At 39.7% G+C, this 17,700-nt stretch overlaps 1 protein-coding gene across 22 annotated transcripts in view; it reads right to left on the minus strand.

The window, feature by feature from the left end:
- The window catches only part of ANK2 (ankyrin 2), a 202,091-nt gene that overhangs the window by 151,594 nt on the left and 32,797 nt on the right, over positions 1-17,700 (minus strand). For all 22 annotated transcript variants that reach the window (XM_075200369.1, XM_075200386.1, XM_075200383.1 and 19 more), the window contains exons 3-4: positions 13,885-13,983; positions 8,022-8,120 (exon numbers count right to left, since the gene is read on the minus strand). In XM_075200369.1, the coding sequence (XP_075056470.1) occupies positions 8,022-8,120; positions 13,885-13,983 (198 nt within the window). The remainder of the gene's footprint in view (positions 1-8,021; positions 8,121-13,884; positions 13,984-17,700) is intronic.

The following is a 17,700-nucleotide window of genomic DNA, read 5'->3' on the forward strand; positions in this document are numbered from 1 at the left end:
ACAGCACATTCACATTCTCCGCTCTCCCCCCTGTAGCAGCATCTCTTCTCCTCTCCCCTCCTGTAGCAGCACATTTGCCCCTCTGTCTCCTATAACAGCATATTTACCCCACAGCAGCACATTCTCCCATCTCCCACCTGTAGCAACACATTTATCCCTCTCATCCTGTAACAATCTAGTCTACTTTAGGGCAAAAAAACACTACTGCCAGCGAAAACAAGTGTTTTTGACAGCGGTATGGCTTTTTTTCCCACTGAGCCCAATATACCAAAGGTTTGATACATTTTGAAATTTAGATCTCAAAAGGTGATGAATCCTGCCAGAAAAGGGGTCTATCCATTTATCCAGCTTGTCTATGAATATAGCTGAAACAATGATCTAAATTTGACACTAATTTTGTAGAACGGTTTTGAAAATGTTGCTCATTTCTACCACTGGACAACAACTGGGGCATTATTGTTGTATAATGTTAGGAAATAAGGTGTATCAATCTGTTTTTATGGGTAATGTTACTGACAGTGAAAAATATTTCACATTTTGTCTCAGTTTAGAACATACAGAGATTGACAGATATTTTGACAAACTGACAGTATAACATTGCAATTGCATTTTAATAGGGTTATTAGCCATTTACTTTCAGTCCATGGATGTCCCTTTCCTTTAAATGCTACTATTAATTACTTTTTTGATACATTTAATGAATCACATAACTTTATTTTTAGTCTGTAGTGTGAACCAATGTATGGATTATTCGTGTCCATATCTCTCATTGTGACCTCCGTATCCGAGGACGGTGTACAATGTCCTCTATTAAACTATAGGACATTACTGGCAGAGTTCCACATTAATCCAATGAAAATCCCTTGTGGCTAGGTTATCCACTGCTAAATAACTGGTGGCCGTGATCATGTTTTATTTTAAATTGTACATCCAGCAATGACAATCATTTTAATCCTTCTCATGTTGCAAATCAGAAATGTGGGAAGGCTTGCCAATGTGTGCTTTCTGTGCCTTACATAATCCCAAGAGAAACTTGCATGAAATAAAATTCAAGACCATCATCTCAGTTTAATTGTTCTGCAGAAGATACAATGACAATGGGATAAATCAGTCTCCTGCAGAGGCTATAAGCTGGAATCCCTGTGTCTGTAAAGCTACAGAACGAGTTCCACGTGAGGTCTGGCATACTGCTGCTATGACGATCAAGCTGTACTCCACATGAAGTCAAGCATACACTTATTTTGATTGCTACACAAATTCAAGTTTAAAGGGCTAAATAGCAAGTGAAATACTGTAGTGCAGAAAATCTGATTTTGAATTAGCTATGAATATAGGTTTATCAACTTAGAGCTAATAACATATTTTGAACTATAAAGAAAAATTTGAAAGGTGGGGAGGATGCATGTGACATCTCAGATGATGTAGCACAAATACAAAAATGTTGTATATTATGTATATCCTGCAGATTGAGGACCATACTTTCTTAACCCTTTACAGGTGGATGCCAATGCACGTAAAATAACTGCACCAAGGGCCACCACTTCTTGGGCACGCATCCTAGGGAAAGGTGGGCGTGTTGCCCCTACCCCTGGCCTACATGCGCAGTTTCTGCAAATGCTGCTACTGGACACACTTTCTAGGATGTGTGTCAGACCACGTAGACAAATAGGAAGCTATTGGTCCAAGCAGTCTCTTTCCCACCTATAATCTGGCTCAGTCAGAAGGGGCCATGGATGGGCGGTTGGGACAGGAGTCTAATTCACTCCAAACATAAGCACCACTGCTGGGAGGCCAAAAGGAGCACTACCCCCTCCTCTGCATCCTTGTTTGCACCTGAATAACATGATCAGGATGCCCAATTGTAGTGTTAGGGAATTTGATTGCTTAGCAACTAGAGGTATTTTTATAGGAAGAAAACCAAATTGTTTCTCTTGCCCTGGAAAAATCAAATGATACTAAATAACAAACATGCTTTATATGAGCTCAATGTGTGAGTTGATTAATCTAGCATGTTATGCAATCAAATTACCCTATTTCAAATATAATACATTACCTAAATCTAGCATGATTAAAGATATTATGGTAATAAATAGCTTACATAACAGCATAGCCTTGTAAAACCTTTATATTTTTAGGTTATTTTATATTGAATAAACTACATGAATTTATTATAAGGGAAAATGTCTCATAATTTATCAGAAATTTTAGATTAAAATTAGATTTTGGGCTCTATTACAAAAAAGAGGAATTTTTAACAGGATTTTTCTGAAATCTTTTGAGGGAAGGGAGCCTACAACCATATGTTAATTTTTTCACTATTTTGCACATTCTATTCTTTAGCACACGAAAAGTTATAATATTTCACACAGGCATATAGAATACTGATAATTCTATTGAATGATAGATTGAAAAAAGATTCTAAAATTTTAATGGTATTTTTAATATATTTTATATACATAAATTTAGCTTTGGTTGTGCCTTGTAGAGAGAGTACTTTCTTTATTCCTTTTGACATATGAATTACATATTCTCCAGCGCACCCTCTGCAGCTAGATAATATGGGATTCTTCATAGGAAATGTATACAGGCAGAGATGGAAAACCAATGATTGCTAGATCCAAAGCATATATTTTCTATATATATGCATATATATATATAATTATGTATATAATTATGTTAATGGTCTCAACAATCCTGTAGAGCTAAGAAAGGCTTTGAGATACAACTCATAATGCTGCAGATATATTTCTGATACAGAAATTGCATCTTTTCAGGGGCGCAGAACCTATAGCTTAGAGTGATAATTTGTTCATATATTTCATGCATCCAAGTCATCCAAAACTAAGTGTGGCACCATTAACACGCTTAGAAGCAAGACCAGTTACTCTGGTTAATATCTATGTCCTCCAAAAGCAGGAAGAATAATATTATAGACAATTGAAATCATAACTCCTAATTATCTCAAACAATAAAATATTGGTGGGAGTAGTTTAACTTAACTTTAAGCAAACAAGATAGCTCCTCAAAATCGTATCAGGTTTACAGAGCTGTTTTGGCAAAACCTTTTAAAGAGTTTTTGAATTGTTTTAACCTGCGAGACGCTTATTTGTGGATGCTACACTATTATCAAAGTGACATTCTTTTATATTCTTAATGTAATATGGTCAGATCATTCATGGTCAACTTAAAGCTTCCTTCTCTGATTCCTTTGCCTACAAGATAGCAAATATATGGAGGCTTAACAAATCTTTACTCTAAGACCCATTGTTAGAGTAAGAAATTAGTCAGAAGTGTAACTCATACTCCCAAAATTGTACTTTGGATGTTCTTTGAGCTTATACCTGGGTGGCGTACAAAGAAAGGGTAAAGAGAGATATACAAATGAGGAAGGAAGGAACAGAAAATAGTCCATGGCCCTCTATAGATATTTATATAAAGTTCAAGAGGCTATACAAATGTTTCAGAGTAGGCTCATTCCTGAGCCAACCGTTACATACTGCTTTGATTGTACGGTGAAAGGAGATGATAGGTCCTCACCTTTAAGACAAACAATGGTCCTTGATATTTGAAAATATGGCTAGACCATCTATTAACATTCTGGTTAAAGGGGAGCCCTAAGCAAATCTTTCACAAACTAGTATTATCTTTTTATTTCTAAAGAGCTGACATATTGCACAGCAATGTTCTGTACAATAAGGGGGCTACAACATGAAAAAAAACAGATTATAAAGATGGCCCTGCCCAAATCAGATTACAATCTAAGAGGTGTGGGGGATACTTGATACAGGAGGTAGTGGAAGAAATGGGATCTGTCATCTATTTGATTGCAGAGACTGTTAAAACTACAGGAAGTTCTATATTTTAGAGGTTATGGGAAGGAAAAAAATAACAATTATTTTTGTTTAACTATTTTTGTACACTGGAACATCCTGTTCCGGTGTACAAAACGTGAAAGTTTTAAATAGGTATTATGTTAAACACCAGGGTTCACCTCTCACACATATGTTCTATTTTGCTTACATTTAACAGACTTTTGAGAATGAGAACAAATCACCTCTCAATTGCATACCTTTGAAAAAGATTGGCAGCCATAGTCGGTGCTGCGCTCTGGGGCATTGGAGAAATCATATCTAGGACTAGTTTTTCCTTTCTTCATCTCTGACCATTGCCACTATATGGTGCCCTGGGAGTTTCACTCCTATTCTCCCAAATCCTACAGTGCTTTCCCTATTCCTGCTTTTTTTTTTCTTTTTGTTCCTTGTTTAGTTTTGTTTTGCTGGTTTGGTTTCCTTCATTTAATTGTATAAATTGGGTTAGCTCAGGTACGTTGTTTGTTTAATACATAGCTAAGTACAGACTTTGTACGTGTATGATCCTTGGCAAAACATATTCCTGGATGTCTCATTTCCAATTTGCTCTGTTTATATTTTTAAGTATCCACTGAAAACTATTTGGGAAAAAAAAGAAAGAAAATAACAACCGTGGACCAGATCTTCCACCTTTGTGAGACAATACCACAGTTTACGTTCAACATTGCAAATCTGGGAATATACCAGCAACATTCATAGATCAATCCCAGTGGTTTAGTACAGATGGAGGAAAGACCTTTAAAAATAACAAGAAGCATATTTACATAATCGAATAGAACATGTAAATGCCATAAATGACAGTTCAGTAACAAAGGAAATATTAAATTCCAGTACATGTGGCAGACAGCCCAGCCTGACAATCAATGACATGTATAGCACTTCTCTGCAGTAGCTATCTGGACGGATCATGTACAAACCTTTAGACTTGACTGAGCAATATTAATTTAGTCACGTTGACTCTAAAGCGGTAGCACGTATATTAAATACACGTTGAAAGGATGTAGTGATTTTGCACTGACTTCATTTAAACTATAACTTCCCCTGTTCCTTATTCATGATATGATCGGGTAGGCTTATACAGCAAAGGCTGGTTAATCGCTATCTTGTTTATTGTCTTTTCGCATAAAACATTGATATTATTTTCTAGAGAGTAGCTTGATTTCTACGATGATGAATCTTTTTAGAAGACTGTGCTCAAGCAACTGTTGAGGCGACCCAGCTTGGTTATTGTTAGTGGGAAATTCAGGGAGAAAAACGTCATCAACAAGGGTAATCGTTTGCACTAATAGCCTGAAGCATATTCTTAAACATGTTGCATTTGTTTGAAGTGCAAGAAGAAACATTCTGGCAACTGTACATCAACTGGCTACCTATACACACCCTATCTAACCTGTGTGCTCATGTTAGAAGTTGTTCACTGTTATAAGCACAGTGACATTATCAAAGCTGCACATTTCCTGAGATATGAAGATGGCATTGAAACTGCTAGAATTCACTACAAATGTGTAGTTGCTAAATATCTATACTCTTTACTGTAGGGTGAATGTAACTTATACACCTTTCAACAGAGTAAACATGCCATCTGCCAAGTCCTCTCTGAGAAGTAATAAATACAACAATTTCTGCTACAGGCAAATTCTGTCTCTTAGTTACATGTCAACAGAGTGAGAGTTACCAAACTGCACTTCCAGACATTCAGCGGAAAAGCAGTGATTTGCAAAAGGTTATTTAGTGTAATGTTTTTATTTTAGACTTTATCCTTTGCATCTGGTTCAGGCATCCATCTGCTACTCCCACAATGCTAAGTCAACCTGCATCATGGTAGATGTAGTTCAGCAGATACAAGAGTAAGTGCTCACTGAATGTGATTACTACAAAACATTCAACACAATACTTTAATTTCGTGTTCTAATTCACTCATTCGACCTCCAGTACCACCTCTACACTGATGACACCCAAACCTATATCTCTTCCCCTGACCTTTCTCCTTCGGTAGTATCTTGTGTAACCAACTGTCTTTCACCTATCTCTACATGGATGTCCCAATACTACCTAAAGCTCAACATGTCCAATACAGAGCGTATTATCTTCCTTCCTGCCAGAACCACCACCTGCCCTCAAATCTCCCTCTCTGTCAATAACACCATGATGTCCTCATTCTCCCAAGCCCGCTGTCTTGGTGTCACACTTGACTCCACTATCTGCTTTATTCCTCACATCCAGACTCTCTCCCAGTCCTGTCAATTCCACCTTAAAAACATTGCCAGAATATGCCCTTTTCTTACTCGACATGCTACCAAAACTTTTATCCATTCTCTCATTATCTCCCGTGTTGACTATTGCAACCTCCTGCTATCTGGCATTCCTGACACCCATATATGCACACATTAATACATCCTAAATGCTGCTGCAAGACTGATCTTCCTCTCATCGCTCCACATCTGTAATAATAATGCAGAATTCCTGCAAAAGCAATGGTGACTTCGCAAAATTAGTTTTGCGCAAGATGTAACTGAATTTATGCAGCATTGCACTGTTTGGCAAACTGGTGTCTTTTGCAGAAGACATCCTTTTTGCTCATGATGTTATACAGTGGTTGAATGCTTGGTACATACTAGAAAGATAATCACAATTTTGTCAGTTAGCACAGATATATTTTTATTTGTGCAAAATACTGCTCACTGCTTTCCGATGCCCATACAAAGTATGATTCTACCTGCCAAATAGGCAGTTTTATCCGTGATTGACCAAAAACAAAGTGTAAGCTCAAAAAAAAAACACTGATTCTGATTAACATCTGGGATGTTTCAGATTGGGGGTGGAAGGAATATCATGTCAGACAATGGCAGTATCTTACTGTGTTTGCGGTCAATATTCAACTGTACTAATCATGCGCGATAGGATACTGAATGAACATATCTTTCCAATGTGGTCTCACACATGTTTGACCATAATGGACAAAGTTCTGGCTAGTCAGTTCTCAGCAGAAACAATCAGATCTGCCCATGTATGGGCATCTTAACATATATTGTTATCATATGTAAACAGAGCCTGATAAAGACCTCATTGCCCCCTTCCACAAACCAGTATTCCTCTTGAATGCACCTGCTCTGTATGTAAATACCCAAATTATCTACAGTTGCCAACATGTTTTGATCTGGATGCATTAATGAAATACCATTTTCCTTGCAACCGCAGTCTGACTGATGTTGCAATAAATATGATGGCAGTATGGTTGTCATAATATAAAATATATAAATCACGTAAATTACATATCATGGGAGATATTAACCGTTTGGCAGTAACCTGCAGACATTTCCCTCTATACCAACAATTGATACATTATCTAAATGACTAAGGATCCATATGTTGACAAATAGATAACTACTGGTAAATGCAGTTGAAAGCAGAGAAAACTGCAGCAGGAATTATATCTGTAGTACATCTGTCAGAACATCAACTTTCCAGTGGCATATAGGAGTTTCAAATGACCTGCTGCTCCTGTCCTCTGAAATTCCAGACTAAAGATCCAACAACTACCGTCTCAGCCCCACGTGTCGAATATCTAAACCTCCACAGTTTGGCCCCTAACAAAGTATCATATTATATTGGACACTTGTTTCCTCGAGATGTCCTGATATAAGTATGACAGACAAATATGCAACTGTGAAGACAGAGAATGAATATACCACAGTCCAGCAAATGTTCTTGTTCCCCTATGAGAGATGGGCCTAGTAGCTGCATTCCTGGTAAAATCTATATACTGGTAAAAACAACATTCAGTTTGACCCGGTTTAATGAACAAAGGTAAAGATGTGATTGAGGAAACTGTACTGTTTTCCACTGAACACTAATTTAATGTATTGCCATACAATGGATTCCAAGAGTAATATACTACTACTATTATAAAAGCAAGGTTTGCCTTTAAACAAATTGGCGTTTTAAATTTAGCAGTCAAAGTCGTTGAATATTAGGGACTTGCACAAATTGCAGTATAATACATTTACCCCCAAGAGTTAATTTCATTCATTTTTTTTTTTTTGCTGAAACCATCTTAACACAATACAATATTACCAGAACAACATTCACTTTTCCACATTATTACAATATTGTTTATCACTATAAATCAGAGGGTCACATGATTTACAATACCTGAGACTGGGCATTGATATTGGCTCCTTGCTTGATCAGAGACTTGACGACTTCTACTTGCCCAGCCAGTGATGCAATGTGCAGTGCCGTATTCCCTTTCTGAAAGAAGCAAAATATTTTATTATAGAAATCTGCAGGAAGTTTATACAGTCTTGGATACACTTTATGCTCTTCCCATTATTACACTTTTCTTAATCCTCCCTTTTCTTTTACCTTCATATTCAGTACATATGTCCCTGTCACCCACTGCCTTTCACTTTACACCCTTAGTTTATTTTCTCTTTCATCCAGTCTGGGGGACACTGCTTACCATGGGGTGTGAAGGGGAGCATGGGAGTTGGCACCTAGCTAGTTAATTTCTAGCATTGCTGACAGACCCCTCCCCTCCCCTCTAAATACCCCCGCCTCTTCCTCTTCCTCCTCAGTTTTTTTTTAGGTGCCCAAAGGAGTTGGGTTTACTGTGGCTGCTCTGCAGCTACACCTTGATTTTACTTTATTTTCATTTTATTTTATTTTATTTTGCTAAATGGATAACGTGCAAGAACTGAAGGGGACTCCTATGCTGTAAATAGCTGCAGCCGACAGAATTCAGTGTGAGCAGGACGGCTCTCACTGCCAGTGCTTCATGACAGGTGCTGCCAGCGATCTCAGGGACTGCTGTCACACCGGAGCCCCTTTCCCTGCAACAGAGACCATCAGGTCTTTACAGTTAAGAGTACCGGCGCTGCCACTGTGGGCATAGAGCGCCACTACTCGGTAAATGGCGCCCGCCATTTGGATAGATTGTACTAAGTCACCCGCTCTCAGAGCATAGGGGGGACTTAGGTACACACTCTTGGTGCCATATGCAAAAAGATGGAGTGAGGCACTGTTTTAGTTGCTGCTAGATAGAGAGCACACTCACAGAACAGCAGCGCAGGCACTGCTCTGTCAGCTGAGAGCCAGAGGCTCTCACTGGCAGAGCAAAATTAGGGTGCTTGAATACAGAGTGACTAGCGGTCTCTCCGGATCGCTGTCACTCTTGGGGCCTCACCAATAACTGGCGCTGCCTTTAGGCATGGAGGGCCGGTTATCGGAATGAAAAGAATGCCGGCGGCCAAAAAAAGAAAAAATAAAAGAAAAAAATATAGCCGCGGAGGAGGAGCTCTCCACTACTCTGCCATATACTATTTGTTTTCTTCTCCTCCCCGCTAATGGGGCAGGAAAAGCACTTCAGAGAGACAGCATTATAAGAGGGGGGGGGGAGCTATAGTATAGAGCTCCCCTGCTCTCCATGGAAAGTTGGATTAGTCCAGCCTTTTTGGCGCCAAATATAAGTCCGAGAAAGGACACACATCAGAGGGAGCAGGCACCAGGCACTGCTGTTGGACTTCTCCCCTGTTTGGCTAAGTATCTGATTTATTTAAACATATATTATTGTATTGCTGACTGCAAGGTGGGCTAGTGGAAATTATATTATAGTTTTCCCACTTGCCAAGTTATTTTATTTTGGTTTAATAATTTATAAGTATAACTTTTATGTCTATGCTGTCTCTCGCTCTCTAACAGCTAAATTTAAGTCTGTATGTTTTGTGTGCCTTCCTTTGTAAAATGACAGATAAAGGAAAGGACCCTAAAGTAAAGTGTTTCACTTGCTCCAAATGCAATACTAAATTACCTAGTGAGCATTGAGACTCATGTGCTCTGGGCTGATTGCAGCCATTCTGGAAAATTTGCTGCAGCTGACAGCCTTTCTTTGCCAAATATATTTTATACTCTCTATAAGTAGATAGGAAAGTATAAGATTCTGAGCACATTTTGGGGGGATGAGCATAATGTTTATAAGAAATTATTGCTCTCTCATTGACAGAAATACTATCTTTTTGACTGGTTCATAGATTAGTAGTATTTTCTGTGTAAATATATTTTGTATATGTACCTGTATTGGTAGTGTTATTTTCTACTAAAAATGTGAGAAAATTAAAGCAAAATTTTCCCTGTTCCAAATGTAATGCTAAATAGCGGGTGAACATTAGGATCCAGGGGCACTCTGTACTGATTGCGCTGCGGCGTCAGTTGGGGCGCAATGTAAAAACGGCTCCATTCAGGCTTCAATCCTCCTGAGTGGGTACTGTTTTTGACACAGGGGGTTGGTACCCCGGTCAAACTATGATCTAACCCATCAGAGGTTCCAGTGGTAGCTGAGGTGTTACCTTCTGCCTCTGAAAGCGGTAGCCTTTATTAATTCAGACATGTCTATAAAGAGAACAAGTCCTTTACCCTCGGTAGTAGGACAATCTTCTCTGGCGTATCAGGTATTTTCCCCTGCGGGAAGCCTGGATGGTCTGCAGTGATAGAAGGCCAGGAATTCAGAATGGCAAGTTATATCGGTTAAACCGGTGCCTGAAGAGCCTAAGACATTTACCTAAAAATAAGAGACATAGATCAGCAAATTCGCTGTTTCTATTGTCTGACTCAGAGGGATCCTCTGAGGGAGTAGGTGAATGGTTAGAGGACTGTGACTCCTTATTAGTAGGATCATAGGAGAGTTCATATTCCCTCACTCTGCAGAGTTGAGAGAGTAAGCGGTTTTTCTTGGCTATGTGCCTGAAGGAAGACGCGAGTTAAGTGTATGAGGCAGACCAGAATTCAGCATCCAGTCTTCCTCTAGTTTCGGCTACAACTGTAGCGACCAGAAGTACATTATGGTTAAAATATGGAATGCGGATGTGGAATCTGAGAGATTGTAGTATCCCTTCCTTACGCTAGTGGAGTTAATACTCCAAGATCTAGGATTCCGAGGTTGGTTTTTTTTCAGACAGCCCTTTAGGGGGGGGCATGTCTGGCAGAGGTCATCCGGTTAGATCTAGATTTTCTGGAGGAGGAGACAATCTCTTCAGGGAAGATCAGCCTCATCCTCCTCTTCTGGGCGAATTATGCACATGGTGTGTCAGAAGATTTTTCTTCCAGAGGACAAGATAGGGTCTCTGCAAGAGGGGATGAACAGGATTCTGTCCTGTAAAAGCCCATTGGTCCTTCTGTGTATGAGGAAACATGCTAGCGTCTTTTGAGACTCTCCCTTATGACAGGATCCACTCTCTGTGTTTTCAAGGGAACATGTTGAAGAAGTGGACGGGGTCCCATCTGAAGTTAGATCGTCAGATGGTGTTATCTCTGGAGACGACACAGTCTCTCGGACGATGTTGAGTCACAACAGGAAGTTTACAAAATTTAGTGCAAGACCAGAAGAGATCTGATAATGGCAGTGTATGTGTTCACAATGCCAGGGGACTTCAGGGGAGGTTACCTGGTTCCCCCTATATCAATGATTCCCAGAGTCCTTGGAGACTCAAGAGGGAGATCGGCCAGTCATTCTTGTGGCGCCAGCTTGGACATGAAGAGTCTGGTGTCCAAAGGTTCTTCTTTGACATTGGACCTGGGTATTCGGTACCTCTTTGGAAACTTCTGCTGATTCAGGGACCATTCTTGCATCAGAATCTAGCCCAATTGAATTTAAAGGAATGGCTTTTGAAGCCATTCTGTCGAAATCCAGAGGGTTTTCTTCCAGGGTAATTGATACCCTTATCTAGGCTAGAAAGCCAGTTCGGCTTAATTTTGTCACCGCATTTGCGTTCATATGTGCATGATGTAGGAATAAAGCCTGCAGTTCAGAGTCTTTATCTTGTTTTTATACAAGATGGTTTGGATGTTAGGGCTTTCTTACTGGGAGTGCTTCATATACAACCTCCCTATGTTCCACCAACGAATCTTGGGATCTTGTTTAGTCCTTTATACGCTGCAGGAGCTTCAGTACATACCGTTACAGTCAGCAGAGTTACAGTTTTTAACTTGGAAGGTGGTTTTCCTTCTTACTATTGCCTCAGCTCGAGGGGTATCTGAGCTGGGGGGCTTAGTCGTGAACCTTATCTGGTTTTCGGGATGTTAGAGCAGTCCTAGGGACAATGCATCATTCTTCCTAGGGTGGTGTTTGGTTTTAATGTAGACCAGGGAATGGTGGTTCCTGTGTTCACAGAGGATCCTCAGGGATCTGGAACAAGGAACATGAAATTTTGGATGTGGTCAGGGCTCTACGAATTTATGTCAAAAGGACTGCAATGATTCATAGGACAGTTTCTTATTATCTTGTTTGATTGTTTTGGATGTGGATGATCAGCGTCTAAGCAACTTATTGCTAGGTGGCTTACTCTGACTATGAGGCAAGCTTATGTCTGTCCTAACCGTCCAGTACCAGTGTATTGTTGCCCATTCTCCCCGTTCTGCGGGGACGTCCTGGGCTTCACTGAATGGGACCTCAGCGGACCAGTTATGCAGAGCAGTTACCGTGTCCTTGGTCCATACTTTCACAAGATTGTACCAATTCAATGCTTTGCGTCTTTGGACGTCTCAAATTGGCCGTAGTGCTCTATGTGCTGGGCTATCAGAGCGGTCCCAGGGGGCTGCTTTAGAACGTCCCCATGGTAAGCAGTGTCCCCCAGACTGGATGAAAGAGAAAAGAGGATTTATGTACTTACGTTAAATCCGTTTCTCTGATTCCGTCTGGGGGACACTGTGATCCCTCCCTTCTGCTTTTCCTCTGTATGCTCTTGTTTGATTGACCTTTCTCCTTGGGGCTTTTTGAATTAACTGAGGAGGAAGAGGAAGATGCGGGGGTATGTAGAGGGGAGGGGTCTGTCAGCAATGCTAGAAATTAACTAGCTAGGTGCCAACTCCCATGCTCCCCTTCACACCCCATGGTAAGAAGTGTCCCCCAGACGGAATCAGAGAAACGGATTTAACGTAAGTACATAAATCCTCTTTTTTCCTCTCAACTCATTAAATAACTTATTTCCTTCCTACTCTGTTTCTCTTTATTACAACCTAGACAAATATTTTCCTAAGGAGCCCATCCACTTAGGTGGAGCCCCAGGCAGCTGTTTCTCTCTTATTTTTCTTATACAGCACTAGGCCAAAAAATGAGGAGGGAGAGGTCCAATCACCATTCACAATTCAAAGACTGCGACTGGTGATTGGTGCTCCCACTCAGCACACCCCTTGAGATCAGGATATATATATATATATATATATATATATATACATACACACACATATATACATTTTATATTTATATATATATATATATATATATATATATAATTACACAGAATTCGGAGAAACCTGAGTAAAACAAGCAGTTATAAAGGGAGACAATAAACAGAGGCTAAATTTTAATCCTCAACACCTTTCGTTAGTAGAATTGAGTAGGTTTTATGACTGTACCTTATAGTGACCCCGCCTTTAAAGAAGTTTAACTATATACAATAAACTCAATACTTCAGAACAGAAACAGTGTCATACTGGGTTATCAGACACAGCCTGAATTGGTTCAGGATCACAAATAAGCTTCTGCCTACAGTTGCCTTATTATCCCTCCTTTCCAAGAAAATTACAATTTCTCATTCTTTTAACACTCTTTTCACCTACATAATTCAATGTAACCTGGTCTGATTAGCTTATTTCAATATCTGATTTCCTTTTAATTCCCCATTTTTTCCTTAATGAACCTGTCTATTTCTTTTATCCACCCTAAAATGTGATATTAGTGATAAATATAAAAAATGCAGGAAAGGAAAGGACCAACTTCCTAATTAAATTTATCTAATTGTTATTTTCAGGATTGACACCTGCATGACATTTGTTTAAAAAAAACAAAAAACTACTGTACTACTGTTTCTGTAAAATAATACTTGTAACAATAAACCTGAGCACCTGGCTCCAAACTGAAATTATGTAAAGAGGTAATTTGCTTGTAAACTTATTTCATTATCCAAATGACTTTCTCTAAGCCCAAAACATGTTCATTCTTAATAATGTTCTTGAACACTACCTTGGTTGCCGAATCCACCGAGGATCCTCTTTCCAGCAATTCATGTACAAGATAGAGATGTCCTTCTTTGGCAGCAAGATGTAAAGCGTTGAGTCCATTCTGTAAGAGAATCATTGCATATCAATATAAGCAAGAGCAAAATCTTATACATTGTGGGTCTGATTCATGTTCGGATACAACATGCATGCAACTTAAGTTTAAAGAAAGAGCACAGAACTTTAGTGTATTCAAATCTGAGCGGATTTCAAAAAATATTTCAATTTGAATCTGGGTAGAAGTCAGACTTGACAACTTTTCAAAATTGGCCTCCGAGAAATCCCGAGGGGGAGGTGAGTATGTTTGGGGGTGAGGCTCAGCAAATAACATCATTTGGCCCCGCCCCACGATGCAATGATGCGTCATTTTACTGCGAGGGCCAGTCTAAAATTTTGAGATTCCATGAGAAGGCTTCAAATCCTGTAAGTGGGCAGATGCGGGAGAATGCCTTACTCTTCCTGGAGTCCGGGAGACCTACCTGGAATTCAGCAGTCTCCCGGACATTTCCCGGGAAAGTGGGCAAGTATGGTAATAGTATGCTCCGCCTAAATGTTACTTGCTGTATGTTAACAGACAGAACAAAGTGCAGGAAACCCACATGAGCGATATAAAGTCCCATTAAAACACATGCAAAAAAAAATTCCATAAAATAAAACAAGTCATATTACTATAATCATCAATAAGAAATATGCCTGTTAAAAAACTTTTTTCTTTTACATTAAATACATAAATCAGGATGTTCTCTACTGTACACTACATACAATGTGTTTTTATATTCTCTTACTTGCATAGAAATGTTCTTTGCTATATAGAGGCATGCATACATTTAGTTTTCAATACAAAGACGATGCCGTGACAGTCATCATTATCAGTCGACACCTACACCTGTCCTGTAGCTGCTACAAGAGAAAGCCAGGACTTGAAGCATCGAAACGCCCTGGGCATGCCCTTACTGTACATTGCCTAAATTCGTCCACCCATTTCCTCCCCAGTTCCTCCCTTCAAGTTGTAGGCAGCTATAAGTGTCATTTGCGTTCGGACACAAATTTCATACAATTGTGTTCATTGGTGTTAGGTCCGTTTCTGAGCATGTGCAGAGCTATGTCACACAAGATACGGCATGCAAAGGGACTTAGGTCTGAACATAAATCAGGCCCTGTGTGTCCTGGAAGTGCGTGGAAAAGATTCACTACATAAGGCACAATATGCTCTGACTCCACTGTAATTCCATAATACGCAATGTATAAATCGATTCATATAGAGACGAGAGGGCTGGCAAATCTCAGGACTTTTTTAGGACTTTATTAATTTAGTATGAATTAACAAAATATTATAAAATATTATTTGTTTGTAATAGATAAAGACTCTCTGAAACAAAATGTCAGTGACTGCTAATGCGTACTGTATTATACCACTCACATGTATTCTGATATTCCAAGATAGCTACAGATTTCCTATTTTAACACAATTATCTACACAAACAGCTTCCTACGCTCTTTGGCATCTGAAACAGCACAAGATATGGATTTAATGCCCTGATAATCAGTCGCTCAAGTTTGTTTAATAAATGAGGAGACTCTGGTAATGTGATAATGGAAGTACTTGGTCCTGAACATGATCTAATTGTTAATTGCTTCTGTTAGACGAGAGAATGATCTAATGCAAATAGTTTATGCTGTATAAATGACAGAAGACAAGAGAAAGACATGATTGATCACACACTGTCATATATGGTACAGATGGTTTTTGAGTACTATCTGGAGCTTTATAGAAGTCATACTTCCCAACTGCCCCAATTTTGGCTCTAATAAATGCTGAAATTCCACAAAATATCAGCACCAATAACATGAAAAATAAATTGACTTTCATTGATATAGTAAGCATATAGGTCAATGTAGTAAATGTTGGTGTCAAAGAAATGACTGTATGCAATTTTATGTACACTATATGGACAAAAGTATTTGGCCACCGCTGTCAATTACTGAATTGAGTTGTTTCAATCTGTCCTGTTGCCAGGAGTGAATAAAAACAAGCACCTAGCCATGCAGTCTCCATTTGCAAACATTTGTGATACAAAATGGGTCATTGTGAAGAGCTCAGTGACGTCACTCGTAGTATAGTGATAGGATCCAATCTTTGCAATAAGACGGTTCGTTAAATTTCATCCCTGCTGGATATTCCACGGTCAACTCTAAATGATATTATTAGAAAATGGAAGCACTTAGGAACAACTCAGCCACGAAGTGGAAGACCACGTAAAATCACAGAGCAGGGTCAACGACTACTAAGGCGCATGGTGCGTAAAAGTCACCAGCGCTCTGCTGATTCCACAGCTGAAGAGTTCCAAACTTCCACTGGCATTAATGTAAGCACAAAAACTGTGCGGCGGGAGCTTATTGGAATGGGTTTCCATGGCCAAGCAGCTGCATGCAATCCTCACATCAACAAGCGTCAGATGGAGTGGTGTAAAGCACACCGACACTGGACTGTGGAGCAGTGGAAATGTGTTCTGTGGAATGACAAATCACGCTTCTCTGTTTGGCAGTCAGATGGGCGAGTCTGGTATTGGCGGATGCTAGGAGAACATTACCTGCCTGACTGCATTATTCCAAATGTGAAGTTTAGTGGAGGAGGAATAATGGTATGGGGCTGTTTTTCAGGGTTTGGACTAGGCCCCTGATCTCCAGTAAAGGGCAATCTTAATGCTTCATTATACCAAGTGATTTTTGACAATGCTATGCTTCCAATTTTGTGGCAACAGTTTGGGGAAGGCCCTTTTCTATTCCAACATGACTCTGCCCCAGTACAGAAAGCAAGGACTTCAAAAACATGGTTTAATGAGTTCAGTGTGAACTTGACTGACACAGAGCCCTGATCTTAACCTAATCGAACACCTTTGGGATGAACTGGAACAGAGATTGCGAGCCAGGCCTTCTCGTCCAACATCAGTGCCAGACCTCATAAATGCTTTACAGAATTAATGGGCACAAATTCCAAAAGAAATTCTCCAACATCTTGTGGAAATACTTCCAAGAAGAGTGGAAGCTGTTATCGCTGCAAAAAGGGGACCAACTCCATATTAAATTATATGTATTTGAATACAAAAAATGTGGGCAGCATAGTGGCTAAGTGGTTAGCACTTCTGCCTCACAGCACTGGGGTCATGAGTTCAATTTCCGACCATGGATTTATCTGTGTGGAGTTTGTGTGTTCTTCCCATGTTTACGTGGGTTTCTTCAGGGTGCTCAGGTTTCCTCCCACACTCTAAAAACATACCAATAGGTTAAGTGGCTACTATAAAATTGACCCTAGTCTGTGTGTATGTTAGGTAATTTAGACTGTAAGCTCCAATGGGGCAGGGACTGATGTGAGTGAGTTCTCTCTACAGCGCTGCAGAATTAGTGGCGCTATATAAATAAATAAATGGTAATGATGATGATTACAGTCCCCTGTTGGGTTAATGGTCAAGTGTCCCAGTACTTTTGTCCATATAGTGTATATTGGGTATTGTTTTTGGTTAAGTGGCAGGTACCCAATAGCCAGGCAACATAATGGGAAATACAAGCACAAATGTAAATACAGCCTTGTTTGTGTATGTTGTAAAATGCATTGTAGCTGAAAAACGCTTACAGAAGATGTGGAGAATCCCCACCAAAGGTCTTAAAACAGTAAAGTCTTTGTCTGAAAGTGCCTGGAGAAGCTTGCCTGGAAGAGAGGCATAGATTGCCGGACAGAGAGCTTTGGAGAGGGTGAGTGTGTGAGCTGAATTATGGAAGAAGA

This window comes from Mixophyes fleayi, chromosome 1 (assembly GCF_038048845.1).
Source record: "Mixophyes fleayi isolate aMixFle1 chromosome 1, aMixFle1.hap1, whole genome shotgun sequence".
NCBI classification, from domain to species: Eukaryota; Metazoa; Chordata; class Amphibia; order Anura; family Limnodynastidae; genus Mixophyes; species Mixophyes fleayi.